This window comes from Stegostoma tigrinum, chromosome 2, assembly GCF_030684315.1.
Source record: "Stegostoma tigrinum isolate sSteTig4 chromosome 2, sSteTig4.hap1, whole genome shotgun sequence".
In the NCBI taxonomy this organism is placed as follows: domain Eukaryota; kingdom Metazoa; phylum Chordata; class Chondrichthyes; order Orectolobiformes; family Stegostomatidae; genus Stegostoma; species Stegostoma tigrinum.
The window spans coordinates 112,599,064-112,619,495 of record NC_081355.1 but is presented as its reverse complement, the minus strand read 5'-3'; the positions used below and the strand labels follow the sequence as shown (position 1 = coordinate 112,619,495).

The following is a 20,432-nucleotide window of genomic DNA, read 5'->3' as shown; positions in this document are numbered from 1 at the left end:
ATACCCTCCAAACCAGGCAACATCTTGGTAAACCATTTCTGTATCCATTTCTAAGCCTCCACATCCTTCTGGTAGTGTGGTGACCAGAACTGTACATAATATTCCAAATGTGGCCTCATTAAAGTTCTAAATAGCTGCACCATGACTTGCCATTCTCTGTGCCCTGACCAATGAAGGCAAATATACTATATGCATTCTTGACCACCTTATCTACTTGAGTTGCCACTATCAGGGAATTGTGTTTCTGTATGCCTAGATTCCTCTGGATGTTGCTATTACTAAGTGATTTATAGTAATTCAAATCCAGAAAACTATACTTCTATATCTAATCATTAAGTTCAACTTAACTGATTATTCTTAGTCTATGTCCTGGGAATTTTAGAGCTTTCATATGTAAACAGTCACAAAACTGAGAGCTTAGACATTCTCAGATTCCAATAACTTGCAGGTTTGAACGAAACACACTTAGTCTAGAAGCTGAACAAAATTTTTCTACTTAGGTAATGTATTCCCTTATTGGCTACAAAAAATCCTTGTCTAGAAAAAAGGCTTTACTCGCTTCTGACTTCAGTTAGGTCTCCACTGAACTGTCATAAAAAGTTTCAAATCTATTTTTTCTAAACCAAAAAGTCAATTCTTGATTCTAAACTGAAAACAAGCTAGTACCTTCAATCTTTACTCCACTTGTCATAAATGATACCATTAAAAAAAAATCCATTAACACTCCAAGGGCTCTCTTTTCCCAAACATATTAGGCCAGAGACTTCCAAATTATTTTAGTAAAAGTCCCTTCAACAAAAGTAACAAAACATCCACAGGCCACTTCTTAAAAATCTCATCTCCTCAATCTTTCATGACATTACATGAGCAGTTTCTTCAGGCACTCAGAATTCTGAATTGTAGAAGGTACACTCACTTGTAGTCCAATGCTACGTTTTAAATAAATTCTAACCAGCTTGAAACAAAATAAAACTTATACTGGAACTCAAACATTGTTACCAGAAGAATGGAGTAGCAAAGGACTGAATCCAGTATTTGCTAGAACTCTCATGAAACCGTTCCGCAGATTAACGCACAGCATGCAAAATACCATACAGCGAAACAAAGGCAGCACAGGCATATATCCTGAGGCAGAAATTTTTAAAAAAAAGCTCTTCTGTTTACTGAAGCTAATCTCATTTTTATTTATATTTTCCTTCACATTACAATTCTTACTTATCAAAACAAAAGGTTGAGCAGAACTAAATCAATATAAATTCAAGGTCAAGTTCAAGCTACAAAGTACATGGGTGAATTGAATGTTATGCTTCCTGCCAAACTCATTAGCAATTGCCTGTTCTTGTGCCAAACTTGCTATGGCTTGTATTCTAATTAAAAATATTTAAATAAGAGATTGAGGGTACAAAATTGCTGCGTGATCCCTTTTGCTCAGACAATGCAATCACACCTTCCAAAAAGAGAGAATGGGAAGTTGTGCTTGAAATGTCTGGAGGGAGTGTAAATCCCCCCAAAAATGCTACACTTTCCTGGCAGTGATAGATATGACTTCTATGAAAAAAATACTGGTTGTACAATTTATTTTGTTAAAGAAATTTGAAGCAGAAACTTTCATTTGCAGAATTAGTTCTCCAACATATTCCATTAGCTCTTTAAGCAGAGGAATTAAAAATGGAAAAGCATTCTGGATTTTTTTTGCCAGTTGCTCTGACTTATGGCTAGATTTTCCCAACTTGCAGCTGAAGTCTGGTGGTGTGGAGGTTGTGTGGCGTCAGTTTGTCATGGGCCAGGGTGCATTTTCTCCCACTTTTCATCTCATTCATTATGCAACTGTGATGTTAGGTACATTTCATAGGGAGTCGTCTGGCCAGGCAGGTGCTTGCCACTGGCGAGACTTTCTGATTTACACGCTTCTGGTGTCATATTTAAACCCGAGCTGCACACCATTCTAGACACAGTAAGCCAGGGATTGCCCTCCAAACTACGCTCTCCAATCCTGAATATGTCACAGAAGAAAGATAACCTAGCTCCCTCCTAGGGTGCCAAGGGTCTGGAGGTGCTGGTCAATGAGATGGTGGGCAGAAGGGCAAGCTCTCTTACCTGCAGACTACCAACCGCCAAGACCATGCCAGCTTGCACACAAGCAGTATCATGTGTCAGAGCAGTAACCCCAGTGAAAAGGGATATCCAACAGTGCAGAAGGAAGACCTTCTGCATTCTGCAAGACTAAGTTCCACCATCATCTCTTTGCCACCTCACATTCTCAAAGCCAGCACCCACTCTAACTCTGCCACTGCATGCATATCTTACCAAGGCTCATAGACTACGACTCTCTGTATTGCATGCACCACTCATGGGTTCACACCCATCTCACACTCTCAAGCTACTGACACTTCCATTGCTCCGTGCTTCCTAAACATTCAGCTTTCCACCTCTCCGGCTCGTGCATCAACCACTGACTGCTTGTCAATCCACTTCCATCGACTCAGTCTCTCACGTTGTTTCACTGCAGGAGAAACCAGACCATAACTGGGCCAAGATGTCCAAGACTAGAGGGGTTTTATGTGTCTGTCTGTGGCAAATGTCAGGCCCCGCACTCATTTTAAGGAGAAAATAATACATCCGATTACAGAAGAGAATGACTATCCCCAACGTGCAAGGAGTCTTCAATGGGCAGACGGTAGGCATAGCTTGTGCTATGCTGCTCTCCCATTGCCATCATCGCCAACTCATTCTTCATCTGCACAAGCTTTTCTGCATGTGACACAACAAATTCTCTCTTGTTTCCCAGGCTGGACTAATCGCAGTCAGCAAGCCCCCACAAAGAGACCAACACCAGTAATAAAAAAAGAACTGCGGATGCTGTAAATCAGGAACAAAAACAAAGTTGCTGGAAAATCTCAGCAGATTTGGCAGCCTCTGTGAAGGGTAAAACAGAGTTAATGTTTCAGGTCCGGTTACCATTCCTCAGAACACCCAACACCAATAATCCTTAGCTCCACCTGCACTTCTGTGGAAAATGTCAGTAAACTCTGAGAGGATAGACTGGCAAGGGATTCATGTGCACCCTCCAAGTTCAGAGACTTTCAGTCATTGGGTATTCTTTCTAGATTTGACTTGAACAGAACCTGGTGACTGCGTCCCTGACATGTCTCCACAGATAGATAAGGAAGAAACTCTCCATGTCACTGGCACTCAGAGGACTGCCAAAGACCAGGCACTTGCACAGGATCGGACAGTAGGCTAACATCTGTTCTGGGCCATGAATGACTTGGTCAACTAGCAGGAACATCGGGCAGTTTTGCCAGAGGCACTTGGTAAGCTGGAATGAAAGACCTGCCCACTTGCATTATCAGGCATGCGCTGTGCCCAGCTACCTTATGAAGAGGTTGGCGCTCACAGATCTGCCCCTCAAGGTGCCTCTACCCTCACACAGAAAGGCTATTGGAAAGGATCGGAAATTGGCTTGCTGAAAGAAGACAAAGGGTGGTAGTTGATGGGAAATGTTCATCCTGGAGACCAGTTACTAGTGGTGTACCGCAAGGGTCGGTGTTGGGTCCACTGCTGTTCGTCATTTTGATAAATGACCTGGATGAGGGCATAGAAGGATGGGTTAGTAAATTTGCAGACGACACTAAGGTCGGTGGAGTTGTGGATAGTGACGAAGGATGCTGTAGGTTGCAGAGAGACATAGATAAGCTGCAGAGCTGGACTGAGAGGTGGCAAATGGAGTTTAATGCAGACAAGTGTGAGGTGATGCGCTTTGGTAGGAGTAACTGGAAGGCAAAGTACAGGGCTAATGGTAAGATTCTTAGTAGTGTAGATGAGCAGAGAGATCTCGGTGTCCATGTACACAGATCCTTGAAAGTTGCCACCCAGGTTGACAGGGCTGTTAAGAAGGCATACAGTGTTTTAACTTTTATTAATAGAGGGATCGAGTTCCGGAACCAAGAGGTTATGGTGAAGCTGTACAAAACTCTGGTGTGGCCGCACTTGGAGTATTGTGTACAGTTCTGGTCACCGCATTATAAGAAGGATGTGGAAGCTTTGGAAAGGGTGCAGAGGAGATTTACTAGGATGTTGCCTGGTATGGAGGGAAGGTCTTACGAGGAAAGGCTGAGGGACTTGAGGCTGTTTTCGTTAGAGAGAAGATTGAGAGGAGACTTAATTGAAACATATAAAATAATCAGAGGGTTAGATAGGGTGGATAGGGAGAGCCTTTTTCCTGGGATGGTGACGGTGAGCACAAGGGGGCATAGCTTTAAATTGAGGGATGAAAGATATAGGACAGATGTCAGAGGTAGTCTCTTTACTCAGAGAGTAGTAAGGGAATGGAACGCTTTGCCTGCAACGGTAGTAGATTCGCCAACTTTAGGTACATTTAAGTCGTCATTGGACAAGCATATGGATGTACATGGAATAGTGTAGGTTAGATGGGCTTGAGATCGGTATGACAGGGTCAGCACCACATCGAGGGCCGAAGGGCCTGTACTGTGCTGTAATGTTCTATGTTCTATGGATCGCTGGCACTCAAAGACAAGAGGAGAGTGAAAGAAGCACGTCCCTGCCACCTCCAAAAAAGCTTCTTCTTGGCATAGTCCAGCTGCATCCAGCCCTCCACACCTCGTTGCCTGTAATCCCATTGCCTGTAGCAGTACAAGTAGAGGAAGGTGTGCCATCACCTGGGGTGGACACTCTTAGCAGCCCACGCCCTCTAGGCCCAAAGGGGTGACTGCCCAAGTCCTTCAAATACACAGGGCAAGCCACAGTGCCAAAGCCCCTTCTACACCATCCTTGGAAATCAAGACCTCACTTCAATGTAGCGGGAGGCAGAGGATTAAAAAGACATATTGATGATTCATGCGGCACAAGTGCCAGGAAATGACCATTTCCAACCATGGCCCTTGATATTCAATGGCATTATCATGAGTGAATTCCCGATTATCAACAGGTTATGATTAACAAGAAAGTGAACTAGTTATATAAATACTGTTGCTTCAAACACAAGTCAGAGGCTAGGTATCCTGTAGAATTAGCTCAATGCTGGACTCCCCAAAACCTGGCCATTATCTACAAGGCACAGGTCAGGAATATCATGGAATAGTCCCCACTTTCCTGGACGGGTGCAGCTCCAACAATGCTGAATACACTTTCATAGAATCCCTACAGTGTGGAAGCAGGCAATTCATCCCATTGAGTCCGTCCTGACCCCCGAGAGTGCATCCCACCCAGACCCACCCCCTGCCCCATGCTCTGCATTTCCAACACTAGACACTGTGGGCAATTTAGCATGGCCAATCCACCAACCCTGCATGTCTTGTGGACTGTGGGAGGAAACCGGAGCACTCAGAGCAAACCCCGCAGACACAAGGAGAATGCGCAAACTCCACACAGACAGTCGTCTGAGGCTGGAATCAAACCCGGGTTTCTGACGCTGTGAGGCAACAGTGCTATCCTTCGTGCCACTGGGCTGCCATAAACCAAAGTGGAGAATGTGGGCATCGAACCCACTACCTCTCACTGTGAAGTACTTGACACCGGGTCAGACAAAAAACAGTCCACTTGACTGGCACCAGATTCAAAAACGTTTATCCAATCCACCACTGATGATCAGTAGCAACAGTGAGTGCCATCTGCAAGATGCACTTCAGAAATTTATCAACATGCCTTCAACAGCATTTTCCAAATCAAATACATGACTATCCAGAAGGAAAGTGCAGCAGATACATGGGAATACTACCTCCTACAAGTTCTCCTCCAAACCACTCACCACCATAACTTGGAAACTTATTGTCCTTCCCCCAGTGCCAAAATGTTGGAATTTTCGCTTTAATAGCATTGTGGGGGCACCTACACCACAAGGACTGCAATGTTGATATCACTCTGCATTGCAAACCAGCTATCTGGCCAACTGAGCTAACCAAATCCCACCTAACCTATCCAGGGATAAAGGTGTTATTTAAACACTGTATAGAAACGGAATCTTCATTTTTTTATAATGCTTGTGTCAATATCATGCATGAGGTGAGAAGCAATAATGTACTGTCCCTTCCCTTCAGCATTATCCCATTCACAAAGGGGGAGGTGGGGGAGAACCCGTAAATAAGGAACTTTTGCAATCGTAAAGAGTACGAAAATCAAACTCACAGGGCAGTTTAGTGGCTAGCCATGGTGAAGAGTTTGGGACATAGCCACTTTTTGATGCAGCAATGAGAAGCTGAACTCCAAGGGTATAGCGGAACGTGATGAAGGCTACCCCATTGGCTTCTGAATATCCCGAGGCAAATGAGGTCTGGTTGGCGAAAATCTCAATGAAGGCTTTACCCAAGGGCTGATGTGTACTTGAATCACTGACATGGACTTTTAAGGTCACCTCTGAAAAGAAACCAATAGAGATACGGTAGGAAATTACTGATCAATAAAAGCTTATTTTTATCTTCATTGCAAAACAATAACAACCCAATTTTACTTCTAAGATGTACAACTTATTTGTGCTTATTATGATTTTCAGAGAGAGCATAACAAAGGTGACAGTAATTAATGTGCTTCATGTAAAAAAACTGCAATAATGAAACCACTATTTGTGACAATAATAGACCTTCTTTGCAGAAAGATTAAACAGTATTAATACACTCAAAGACCAATTTCCCTGTTCTTTACATTCTGTCAATCTACTGCTAATTTTTTGGAATGACAACCAGTTTATTCAGCCATGCTGCAATACAGATGTTATGCAGTGTGCAAGAGACTGCAATTTGCAACTGCAGTTTCCAAGTGCACCAAGGTCTATTTTCTGTCTCAGTTATGTTTTTTTAAGCCATTGGTCTTATTGCCTGGAGTTGAGCAGACTTAAAATTGAACTCTGCAGGCATATCTTTCTTGCAGTTATTTTTAGTGCCCATTTTCCACATTCCTGTGATTCATAACTTAAGTTGGAAAAAGATTGAAAGCAACTTCCGTTCCACTAAAACATGGGAAGTATTCATTTTTATCAAAAGTGCTTTTGTCACACACACTGTAAAGTCTGTATAAGGAGTCACTCCCAAAAAACCTGGAGACGCTACTGGTAAAATATACAAAGGTACGTGCAAAACCCAGTTAGTCATAAATTATGAATGAAAGACAGCCTGCAATGCATCAAGTTCTTTTACAACTTCAGTCATGGGGCAAGGCTCATTGAAAACATTTACTGACTCAGGATTACTGCTGCTCGACATTGCAGGTGTCTCTCTGACCTAATATTCCCCACACGTTCAGACTATTCAGGTTAGCCAAAGGTGGCACTGCGTTTTGCGAAGAAATCGCTTTGTAGAACGAAGATAGCCAGCATCCATTTTCCAGAGAAAACAATCACTTTCTGGCTTGGCATTTCTGTCTTAGGAGCAGTGAGTTCCCCTTCCACTGGGTGGCACGGTGGCTCAGTCGTTAGCAATGCCGCTTCACAGTGCTAGAGATCTGAGTTCAATTCCACTCTCAGACAACTGTGTGGAATATGCGCAGCTCTCCCAGTGTCAGACTGGGTTTTCTCTGGGTGCTCTAGTTTCCTTCTCCCAGTCCAAAGATCTGCAGGTTAAGTGGGATGCTCTTCAGACGTTTGGTGTGGATTTGATGGACCAAATGGCCTTCGTCCACACCGTGGGAAATCTGTGACTTGGCACAAGAACTTCTGATTCTACTGAACATTTTTAAAAATGGATACGAGAAGCCATTCTGAAAATAAAAGGGCCACGCAGAAAAAAAAAGTGTATCTCCTAAGGTATCTGAAATTTAAAGTTTCACAGAACTTTTTAGGTGCCTGTTTATTTGTTAAAAAACGTGTGGCTCTTCTGCTTGATGGGTCACCCAAAAGAACACTCAATATTCACAGAAGTCGGACATGGAATAGACCCAATTCCAGGTAAAATCCCATGCCTTACATACATACTTTAACCCATTGTTGCTATGGAGTCATTTATAAGAAAATAACAGTTCAAAGCAAAAAGCAAAAGATTAAATTTAGTAATGTCTTTTATAATCTCAGCGTATTCTGTGGTGCTTCACAGTCTTATAAATATTTTTGAAGGGTGGTTGTTGTTGTAATGCAGGGCACAACATTAGTGCTGTGTACATTCAATTATCAGCAACCAGGAATATAAGATAGTAAAACTGCAACATGCACTTGTGTGAAATGCAACTTGGCAAACTCAATTTTAAAGTGCTTTCAAATTGATTTCACATCGTCCATGAGGAGTTAAACAAAAATCTTCTTCGTCAGCTGAGATAAATTTCAAATCAAATTCCAAAATATAAGCACCATACTTTCTTGCTGAATTAACTAGATCCAGCTTACTAAGCAGACTGTAGTTCCATAAGGGGATCTTTAACTAATTTTAAGATTCTGGACAGGGGTTAAATACGAGTATTTTTTTTGACAGCACATTCAGATACATTTTCTTAAAAAGAATAGCAATGAAACACAGCATCCAGTACAGTAGAAAGGTGGTGATTTTATCGGACTATTTAAAGGTTTAAGCAAATGATGCACAGCTGTGAGTCCCAATTTCTCTGGAGCAGGTGGAAAGTTTAAATTCAGTTGGTTACATGGAAGTTGGAACAAAAGCCTATCATTACTAACGGTGACCAGAAATTGGTGGGAAAAACCTCATATGATTCACTGATTAACATCGGGGAAGGAAATTGCTCTTCCCTGCTTGGTTTGGCCTAGATGTGATTCCAAAGCCACAGCAATATGACTGACTTTTAACTGTGCTCCAAAATTGCCCAATATGTCAGTTGTATCAAACAAAAGAAACAGGAAAATTGAACTGACCACGCAGCATCAAACTAGGTGCTAAATATCACGTTGACATGCCCATCATAGTCACCCTGCAAATCTTTCCTCACTGACATCTGAGAGGATAAGAGTTAGGGTTAACATTGCAAACATTGAGAGCGCAGTTCCATGGATTAGTCATGGATAACTGAGTGAATTATATTCACTTAACTTCTCCGTCAGCGTCCAGAAGCATCCACCAGCACCTCTGGACAAATGTAGAGGTGATAGCACATAGTCAGTGAGAATTGAGAATTCTCATAGCTAGCCCTGAGAATCTTCAGCACTCACTCGAGACCTCAAGAGATAAGGTCATAGACAAAAAAAACACCTCCAGCTGAATCCATATTCTTCCAGGTTGAGCACTACGTCAAAAAAAGCATTGAAGGTAGCAAGGCTCTCAAGTAGGTGGCCACGCTCTGTGATGCAATGAGTGGCTTGTCGTGTCATGTCTCACTGGGGGAGCATGCTAGAATCCTGCTGTCCCTGGAGTTGTTATAAAAATTAAACATTTTATCAAAGTATACAAAATTTCCCATTCACCTGTCTTTTCAGACTCAGGTTGACAGAAAGTACTGGCTGGGTTTCAGTATTTAGCAAGACTGACTATCTCTCACAAATAAATGGCTGTTTACCTGCTGCTAGAATCTGTGAACTGTCAACATAGAACTCATTTTACTGCTGATCCCCATCTGAAACTCCCCTTACACGTGCATACAGCCAGACAAAAATTGGGAACGCAGTTCAATGGACACTGACTGGAGTTCACCGAGTTGATCTTTAAATTGAGCAGTACATTCTGCTTTTATTCCCAAGGAACATAATTGCCTGACTGGGTTTGCGGCAGACATTGAGAGAACCAACATAAAGAAAAAACCTGCTTGGCCTCGTTGTTGTCAATCTTCCTGATGAAGATACATTCACCAACGATATGACTGTCTCTGCAAGGAATCAAATCAAAGGTTCTGTCTTCCATTGTATGATACCTCTACTACCACCCAGATAAAATGGAAGAGATTGAGAATGATTGAGCAGCTTCAAACTAGGCACTCATAAGACAGTATTTGCCATCAACAGTGTAGTCATTGTAACGAGGTCAGCCAGGTGGACCTCACAGAATATGAGATCCCTGATTGGGGCTGTTACCCTTATCCAGACAGGGAGCTCTGACTGACAGATAAGAATAGGAATGTCAACCATCCTGTTGACTTACAGCTCGATCAGTGTCAAGGGCTCTCCACATGTAAACAAAAGGTGACTTGGTGACGGGATACTGGCCTCTGTGGAGTTATTTCAGAAACAATTGGAGAAAAGAATTCTCCTGAAAAAATTCACTCACAACAGTCATCTTTGAGTTGGGTCAAGCATTTCTGGCATCATGCCATTATTTGGGGAAATTTGATTTGTTTGATCCTGCCAGTATGTGGAAAGAATGCGCTATTTCTTCTAGGCAAACAACATTGGGGCAGATAGAAAGCAACGAGTAATTCCCCTAGCAGCCTGTGGACCTGCTGCTTTTTTGATTACCAGGAGCCTACCATTCGCTGAAGCACCAGATATTAAAATCTTTCAAGAGTTGTCAGATTTATTTAAGGAGTATTACAATCCCAAGTTTCCTCTAATTCTGAGATGCAATCAGTTGTACTCAGTAATTTGAGAATCAGGGGAATCCGTATCGGGATTTTTGATGAGATTAAGATGACTGGCGGAAGTATGTGACTTTAGTTTAACTCTTAATGAGATGCTGCCAGAATGCTTGGTATGTTGGATTAACGATGTAAGCAAGCAGAAGTGCCTACTAGCTGAAGCCTAACTGAACTCACACAGGCACTGCAATTTGCTTTGTCATTGGAAAATGCGGCAAGTGGAGCATATAAACTGCAGGGTGTTCTGATGGAAGTGGACACCTTCGCCAGGCTGACAGAGCTTGAGGAACACCACATGAGTGAACACAATTGCAAAGCTTCAATCAGGACATATCCTGAACAGAAGGTCCCTAAATCAGTCATAGCAAAACCCCAGAATAAAGCCAAACCTCAGCCAAATGGTTAAACTTTTCTTTGGGATCTATGCCAGCAAGCCATTGTAGTTGCTGCCAGTGTGCAGACTCAAAACAGCAAATCAGTCCCACTTGACTAAAACTTTAAAGACCAAAGTTCAACTTTAGTTTCAAATTAAATTCTTGATTCTAGCAGATATCAATTTTCTCTTCTGTTCACCAAATAGGTAGTAGTGAAAGTCCACAAAATTCAAAGACACAAATTTGTGAATATGACAAATGAGCTGCTAGATTTATCTGTGTCAGATTTCCAGGATTCCTCTACAGTAGCATACAATTGCTACCGTGTGGATGCAGGCTATCTGGCCCATTGGGTCCATTTTACCCCTCCAAACAGCGTCCCATCCAGACCCATCCCTGCGTCCCTACACCCCCCTGGGCTAATCTACCTAACATGCACATCCCTGGACACTATGGGGCATTTAGCATGGCCCATTCGCCGAATCTGCACATCTTTGGATTGTGGGAGAAAACCAGAGCACCCGAAGGAAACCCACGCAGACACAGAGAGACTGTGCAAACTCCATACACACAGTTGCCCAAAAGCTGGATTAGAACCCAGGTCCCTGGTGCAGTGAGGCATGTCACTATTCACCATTCACCGTGAGAATGTCATTAAATATTTTGATGCATTTGTTTGTTTTTGTGAAAAAGTTCAAAACAATGCATGAGTTGGCAGGATTCAAGGGAAGGGGACTGAAAATCCAATAAGACAAGCAAGGCACTGAATAATTATTCACTCTGCATAAATGCAACCTACAGCAACGCCAATGTGTTTGCTTTCCGCTTTTTACCGACCTGCTTTCTTTCACGCTTCACAACAGATATTCCCATCTGCTCTCCTTTGGTAATTGAAGATTTTAGCAAAGTTTACAAAGACTGCTACTGTACACATCCCCAGTTTACCTGACATTTCTGGTATTTTGCAGTTAGTGTGGTTCTGGATGTAAACTAGCTAATTTCCCAGAAGCCTCATGATCTCTCTATCTTCTGACTAATATTTAGAATGGTATGAAAGCTTTCACTATTCAGTACGTGATTTTGTATTCCCCGCCCTCCTCTCCAAGGTCTAAAAGTCTCCAACACTCAATCACTCCTTTAGTCTGAACAGACAGATCAGTGGTCTCAGGTCTCACATTACAGACTAGTGCACACTTCGTGTAAAAACAGCCTGATAGACACTGCCATTACTCATTGTTCACCTCAAATAATCATGCCAAATCCACATTACCTCTTCACCATTCTTAAAGTTAAGAAAAACCCATTGCCATTCTTGCGATTTGCGACTGCTTAGATTCTGAAGCAGTCCATACCCATGTGCACCAAGACCTAGACAATATTGAGGTTTGGACTCACAACTGGTAAGTAACATTCATACCATGTAAGTGCCACGCATTGATTGATTGTCCCTTACACCCTGGATACTGCAAAGTTCAAGGTGCAACCCACCTCTACTGTCTCCAGGACAATTAAGGGTAGGTAATAAATGCTAGCTCAGCCACTACTGCCACGCCATGTGGGCTAATATTTAAGTTAAAAAAAACCTGTTTTCCCTCTCCACAATCACAACTCCAGACACGAATACCTCATTAATTCCATTGCTCAAACATGATCTTATCAAATGGTGGAGTAGTCTTAAATGGCCAAATGGCTTACTCTTGTTCTTAAGTGCAACGTTTATGAATAAAAAGAACAGCAATTCAGCCATCTGTGCCTTCAGTATTCTGAAATGCACCAGCACTCAATTACTTTGCCTTGGAGTTGTTAACTGGGGTTTTCACACTGGATATTTTCCTTAGGTTCAGCATCCCAGGCCACTCCAGTAAATGAACTTTGAATTGTTGAATATCTTAGTGAAAGTAAGAGCCCACCAGCCTTAGATTTGTTTATTCTGGTTTTCTAGATGCAGGCATTTCCATCAGATTTCATAAATATCATTGTAAGTTGAAAGAAAAACACCTAGGCTGTTTTTAGCCACATTGATGCTACAGTCAAGAAGGCACAACAATGCCCCCACTTCCTCAAGAGGCCAAGGAAATTTTACATGTCCAAAAAGACAATTTTTAGATACACCTAGAAAGTATTCTATCGGGATACATCATGACTTTGCATGGCAACTGCCTGGGATCTTAAGAAAGTACAGAAAGTTGTGAACTCAGCACAGTCCAGCAAGCAAGCCAACCTTCCATCCGTTGACTCATCTATACTTCTTGCAGCTTCAGAAAGGCAGCCAACATCATCAAAGCCACCTCCCACCCTGGTTATAATCTCTTCCAAACTCTTCCGTTGGGCAGAAGATACCAAAGCTTAAACACATTCCAACAGACTCAAGAACAGTTTCTTCCCTGCTGTTATTAGACTTCTGAATGGACTTCTCAGATTTTAAATTTAATGTTGATCTCAGTCTTTGCACACATTTTCTACTGCTGTAACTTTGAATCTTAGCTCAGGTTTATTACCCTAATGCATGTCGTATGGTACGATGTTCCTGTACTGCATGTGAAACAGAACTTTTCACTGTATCTAGTTATATGTGACAATAATAAATCAAATCAAGTCAAAACAAGGCATGATGGGGAGAGCAGAACAGTTTAGCAAAGGTCGCTCAGAGAGAAGGCCCAGTGCTGTCTAAAGCTTTTGTTTACAAAGTTAGGGAAAGACAGAGCAGATGCATAAAAGACCAGAATCAAAGAGCTGCAGGGAGAAAACCAGAATGGAAAAGGTAGAAGAACAGGGTGTTGGTGTTGTGGTTTGTGAGGAGACAAGCCAGTGTGTTAATAATCTAAGGATGAAACTTAAGTTTGGTGCATTAGGAAACAGGAATTAATTTAGACTAGTAGAGAAAGGTGGCCTGGTCAGCAGGAGGCTGCAGTTCGGGATATCTAACACTGTTTTGCCTTCTTCCCAAACGACTTTCACCTCACGCCCCCACCTCCCCTACTCCTTTAAATGAAAGTTCTTTTCAGTCATGTCGTCAGCTTCCTGCAGCCAAACTCCTTTGTTTTGTTTGGCTCTGCCAAACCACTCCCTACACAAGTAGAAAACTTGTACAGATTGCTACATGAGGAAAAATACGACCTGTAGACTTGACAATTAAATGTCATTCATAAATTTTAACTGTCCATCCACTTTTTCATTCTCATCTATTCAATATCTGAAAGTAGATTTCAGCAACATTTGCAGATGAAAATAGTGTAACCATGGCAACACAGTATGGTCTTGGAACACGGAAGTGTGAATGAAAAAGGCCCCTTGGACAACACGTGCAACATAATCAGGGTGGCTACACTCAACTCACCCTTTTCAATTCAAGATCAGATTATACCCAAGGGAGTGGGGGTGTTATAGCCATAGCAACACAAAAGGTTAATTATCATAAACTACAAAGTAGGAACTGTAATAGGAGCTGCAAGATGACAGATTGCCACCAGAACAAAGGGATGGCCTGCAGAGAAACACTGAGCAAAGGAAAACCAACAGTGAGGAAACAGTCATTACGGTTCAGACTCTGAAGGTGCAGTGTTGCACAAAAAAAAATCATGACCTACTAATGCCCAGCCAGGTTTCGAAAAGAATGCAAGTTTAGGAAACAAGTTATTGCAACTGGATGGCAGAATATTCCGACTTTGCAGGAATGAGCAAGACAATCAGCTGAAAAGGTTGCACTTCAATGAAGCAGAAGATACAGAAGCTTGAACACACGCACCAATAGGTTCAAGAACAGCTCCTTCCCTGCTGTTATTAGGCTGCCAAATGGATTCTCTAACTTCAAATAATGTTGATCTTGCTGAATGCATCTCTTGTTCAATGTAACCTGTATGTTTGCTCTGTCTATGACCTGCTTGTCTTTATCTTACTATATCTGCCTGTACTGCTTGCAAAACACAGCTTTTCACTGTACGTAGATACACGTGACTACAATAAATCATATCAGATCAAGCAACAAAAGTTTGCCAAAGTTTTTTTTTAAATTCAGCCACAACTTCTACCCCAGCAAGGAAGGAGGCACTGGTCATTATTTTCCAATTCCTTCTGACAACTGGCATGGTATTAGAGAACTGGTGAACTGACAACACTATGCTATTGTTTAATAAGGGAAGAAAGGATATCCTGAGTAATTACAGGGTCAGTCAGCCTAACATTGATGATTGATAAATTATTAGAAAAAGTTTTGAGAAACAGGATAAATAAAAAAAAATAAAATTGCAGATCAAAACAGGAGAGTCATTGAGACTATGTTAAGAGAAGTCTCAGTTAATTTTGTTGGATTATTTTTAATGAGTAACAAAAAGGGCCGATGATACAGTCTGCATCCATTTTTGCAAGATTTTTGACAAAGTCCCAAATGTTCAGAAAATTAAAAGGTCATGAGACTGAAGGGAAGTTGCAAACACAATCCAAAATTAGCTCAGCGACAGGATGAAAAGGGTATGAGAGATAATGGGAACTGCAGATGCTGGAGAATCCAAGACAACAAAATGTGAGGCTGGATGAACACAGCAGGCCAAGCAGCATCTCAGGAGCACAAAAGCTGACGTTTCGGGCCTACACCCTTCATCAGAGGATGGGGTGAGGGTTCTGGAATAAATAGGGAGAGAGGGGGAGGCGGACCAAAGATGGAGAGAAAAGAAGATAGGTGGAGAGAGTATAGGTGGGGAGGTAGGGAGGGGATAGGTCAGTCCAGGGAAGACGGACAGGTCAAGGAGGTGGGATCAGGTTAGTTGGTAGATGGGGGTGTGGCTTGGGGTGGGAGGAAGGGATGGGTGAGAGGAAGAACAGGTTAGGGAGGCAGAGACAGGTTGGACTGGTTTTGGGATGCAGTGGGTGGAGGGGGGGGGGGAAGAGCTGGGCTGGTTGTGTGGTGCAGTGGAGGGAGGGGACGAACTGGGCTGGTTTAGGGATGCAGTAGGGGAAGGGGAGATTTTGAAACTGGTGAAGTCCACATTGATACCATTGGGCTGCAGGGTTCCCAGGCGGAATACGAGTTGCTGTTCCTGCAACCTTCGGGTGGCATCATTGTGGCACTGCAGGAGGCCCATGATGGACTTGTCATCTAAAGAATGGGAAGGGGAGTGGAAATGGTTTGCGACTGGGAGGTGCAGTAGTTTGTTGCGAACTGAGCGGAGGTGTTCTGCAAAGCGGTCTCCAAGCCTCCGCTTGGTTTCCCCAATGTAGAGGAAGCCACACCGGGTACAGTGGATGCAGTATACCACGTTGGCAGATGTGCAGGTGAACCTCTGCTTAATGTGGAGTGTCATCTTGGGGCCTGGGATGGGGGTGAGGGGGGAGGTGTGGGGGCAAGTGTAGCATTTCCTGCGGTTGCAGGGGAAGGTGCCGGGTGTGGTGGGTTGGAGGGCAGTGTGGAGTGAACAAGGGAGTCACGGAGAGAGTGGTCTCTCTGGAAAGCAGACAGGGGTGGAGATGGAAAAATGTCTTGGGTGGTGGGGTCGGATTGTAGATGGCGGAAGTGTCGGAGGATGATGCGTTGTATCCGGAGGTTGGTGGGGTGGTGTGTGAGAACGAGGGGGATCCTCTTTGGGCGGTTGTGGTGGGGGCGGGGTGCGAGGGACATGTTGCGGGAAATACGGGAGACGCGGTCGAGGGAGTTCTCGATCACTGTGGGGGGAAAGTTGCGGTCCTGGAAGAACTTGGACATCTGGGATGTGCGGGAGTGGAATGTCTTATCGTGGGAGCAGATGTGGCGGAGGCGGAGGAATTGGGAATAGGGGATGGAATTTTTGCAGGAGGGTGGGTGGGAGGAGGTGTACTCTAGGTAGCTGTGGGAGTCGGTGGGCTTGAAATGGACATCAGTTACAAGCTGGTTGCTTGAGATGGAGACTGAGAGGTCCAGGAAGGTGAGGGATGTGCTGGAGATGGCCCAGGTGAACTGAAGGTTGGGGTGGAAGGTGTTGGTGAAGTGGATGAACTGTTCGAGCTCCTCTGGGGAGCAAGAGGCGGCGCCGATACAGTCATCAATGTCCCGCAGGCCCGACCAGTCCCCCTCCACCAACACCCTCATCCGCCTAGCCGAGCTCGTCCTCACACTCAACAACTTCTCTTTTGACTCCTCCCACTTCCTGCAGACTAAGGGGGTGGCCATGGGCACCCGCATGGGCCCCAGCTATGCCTGCCTCTTTGTAGGTTACGTGGAACAGTCCCTCTTCCGCACCTACACAGACCCTAAACCCCACCTCTTCCTCCGGTACATTGATGACTGTATCGGCGCCGCCTCTTGCTCCCCAGAGGAGCTCGAACAGTTCATCCACTTCACCAACACCTTCCACCCCAACCTTCAGTTCACCTGGGCCATCTTCAGCACATCCCTCACCTTCCTGGACCTCTCAGTCTCCATCTCAGGCAACCAGCTTGTAACTGATGTCCATTTCAAGCCCACTGACTCCCACAGCTACCTAGAGTACACCTCCTCCCACCCACCCTCCTGCAAAAATTCCATCCCCTGTTCCCAATTCCTCCGCCTTCGCCGCATCTGCTCCCATGATAAGACATTCCACTCCTGCACATCCCAGGTGTCCAAGTTCTTCCAGGACCGCAACTTTCCCCCCACAGTGATCGAGAACGCCCTCGACTGCGTCTCCCGTATTTCCCGCAACATGTCCCTCACACCCCGCCCCCGCCACAACCGCCCTAAGAGGATCCCCCTCGTTCTCACACACCACCCCACCAACCTCCGGATACAACGCATCATCCTTTGACACTTCCGCCATCTGCAATCCGACCCCACCACCCAAGACATTTTTCCATCCCCATCCCTGTCTGCTTTCCGGAGAGACCACTCTCTCCGTGACTCCCTTGTTTGCTCCACACTGCCCTCCAACCCACCACACCCGGCACCTTCCCCTGCAACCGCAGGAAATGCTACACTTGCCCCCACACCTCCTCCCTCACCCCCATCCCAGGCCCCAAGATGACATTCCACATTAAGCAGAGGTTCACCTGCACATCTGCCAACGTGGTATACTGCATCCACTGTACCCAGTGTGGCTTCCTCTACATTGGGGAAACCAAGTGGAGGCTTGGAGACTGCTTTGCAGAACACCTCCGTTCAGTTCGCAACAAACTACTGCACCTCCCAGTCGCAAACCATTTCCACTCCCCTTCCCATTCTTTAGATGACAAGTCCATCATGGGCCTCCTGCAGTGCCACAATGATGCCACCCGAAGGTTGCAGGAACAGCAACTCATATTCCGCCTGGGAACCCTGCAGCCTAATGGTATCAATGTGGACTTCACCAGTTTCAAAATCTCCCCTTCCCCAACTGCATCCCTCAACCAGCCCAGTTCGTCCCCTCCCCCCACTGCACCACACAACCAGCCCAGCTCTTCCCCTCCATCCACTGCATCCCAAAACCAGTCCAACCTGTCTCTGCCTCCCTAACCTGTTCTTCCTCTCACCCATCCCTTCCTCCCACCCCAAGCCACACCCCCATCTACCTACTAACCTGATCCCACCTCCTTGACCTGTCCGTCTTCCCTGGACTGACCTATCCCCTCCCTACCTCCCCACCTATACTCTCTCCACCTATCTTCTTTTCTCTCCATCTTTGGTCCGCCTCCCCTTCTCTCCCTATTTATTCCAGAACCCTCACCCCATCCCCCTCTCTGATGAAGGGTCTAGGCCCAAAACGTCAGCTTTTGTGCTCCTGAGATGCTGCTTCACAGGATGAAAAGGGTAATGGTCAACATGAGTTAGAGAGTGGAAGGCAGCTTTCAGTGGTCTTCCATGATTCAGAGGGCTGTCGATTAAAATTAAAATTGTCAATGAGATTGATAAGGAGGAAGACAAGTACAGACTTCCGAAAGGTATCAATGGAGTGGTGAGGTGGGCAGAAAAGTAGCAAATGGAATTCAATCAGGATAAGTGTGTGGTGATGCAATTATAAAGAGGCAAACAAGAAAAAGGAAAACATAATAAATGGCAGGAACCTGAGAAGTTTAAAGGAACAAAGAAACCTTGACAGTGTGTATAGATGCTTAAAAGTAACAGGTGAAATCTATAAAGGTAAAGGTAGTCTGTCAGGAATGACTAATGAGACAAAGCAGCCCCCTTCATTGGCACCACATTCACAAATATTTATTCCCTCAATCATCAACATTTAGTAACAGGAGTGTGTAAAATCTGCCATATGCATTGCAGAAATTCACGTAAGGCCCTAACAGCACACCTTCTAAACCCACGGCCGCTATCATGTACTAGGACAACGGCAACAGATACATGGGAAGACCACCACCTGGAAATATCCCCTCTAACCCACCAACTTTCTTGATTTGGAAATATATCGCTGTTCCTTCTCTCTCGCTGTGACAGTGTTGGAATTCCTTCCTTAACAGCATCCTAGCTCTACCTACAGTGGCCCAAGAAGGCAGCTCACTGCCACAATTTCAAGGGCAACTAGGAACATGTATTAAATCTTGGTCTAACCAGCAATGCCCATGTCCCACGAGTGAACTTAAAGGAAAAAAAATGAATGTTTCAGTATTAGCAGAGACTTTGGGTAGAGTTTTACAGACTCCAGTCGGTGAGATTTGCAGGCAGGGTGGTCGGCAAAACTCCGCTGATGGTCTTCCCACACCTTTCCTGTCTGCCTTCCAAGTTTACTGACAGCTAGGAAAGGCCAAGGTCAATTAATGGCACTTACTGGCCACTTCCCAACCAGATGCAACTTTTTGGTGGGAAGGGGCTAAGGGATGTTAGCTGGTCAATCTGATGGGGACAGGCAGGAAATGAGGGATGGAGAGAGGAGCGTCTCTCTCACTGGCCATCCTTTCACATCTTTCTCTTGGCCCTCGCCAGTAAGGTCCAGATTCCATTTAATGCTGCCTACCCACCTGGACTTGCCATTAAAACTACCATTCTACCTCCAGTGTTAGGGAAGATATGCTAGAATAATAGATTACTAGTTGTACCACACTGTACAGTTTGGTCACCATGTTACAGGAAAGAGGTGATCACGCTAGAGAGAGAATACAATAAAGTCACTAGTGATAGAGAATTGTGACTAAGAAGAATGATTGGTTCGGCTGGGATTGTTGTCTTTGTAATTCAGAATATTGGAAAGAAATTTACAGCATTATAGATTAAGAGCTGGAATGTGGGATAAGACTGAATTGAGCTTTACTGGCCAGCACAGACACAATGGGCTGTGCGAATTCTTTCAGAGCTGTGTCCACCATTATTTTTTCAGCAAACAGTTTCTACAAAATGAAGAGAGTTCATCACCATTACAATATTTACCAGCCATCAATATCCAGTGTACTGTATGCATTTCAGAACAGACTTGCAGAGCTCTACCTGATGAATCACATTGAACCAAAAACAATTGCTTTAACTGGGCATAATGTTGACATAACCAGAATAGGAATAAAATGCGTAAACAAAATTTTTCCCCAATGGTTTGGTTCATAAATACACCAGCTGCCTTGGCAGTGAGCTTATAACAACAGGAATACCCTTGGTTTGATCCCCCATCTGTGACCGTTGATAATATTTAGAGCTTCAATAGGGTATCACAGGTGGCTTCTGTGCCTCTGGGCTTGGAAATAATT

At 44.3% G+C, this 20,432-nt stretch overlaps 1 protein-coding gene across 2 annotated transcripts in view; it reads right to left on the bottom strand.

Annotated features, from left to right (window-relative positions):
- fam171a1 (family with sequence similarity 171 member A1) overlaps window positions 1-20,432 on the bottom strand; it is a 182,629-nt gene that overhangs the window by 56,144 nt on the left and 106,053 nt on the right. For both annotated transcript variants that reach the window (XM_048562980.2, XM_048562987.2), the window contains exon 2: window positions 6,145-6,372. In XM_048562980.2, coding sequence (XP_048418937.1) covers window positions 6,145-6,372 — 228 coding nt within the window. The remainder of the gene's footprint in view (window positions 1-6,144; window positions 6,373-20,432) is intronic.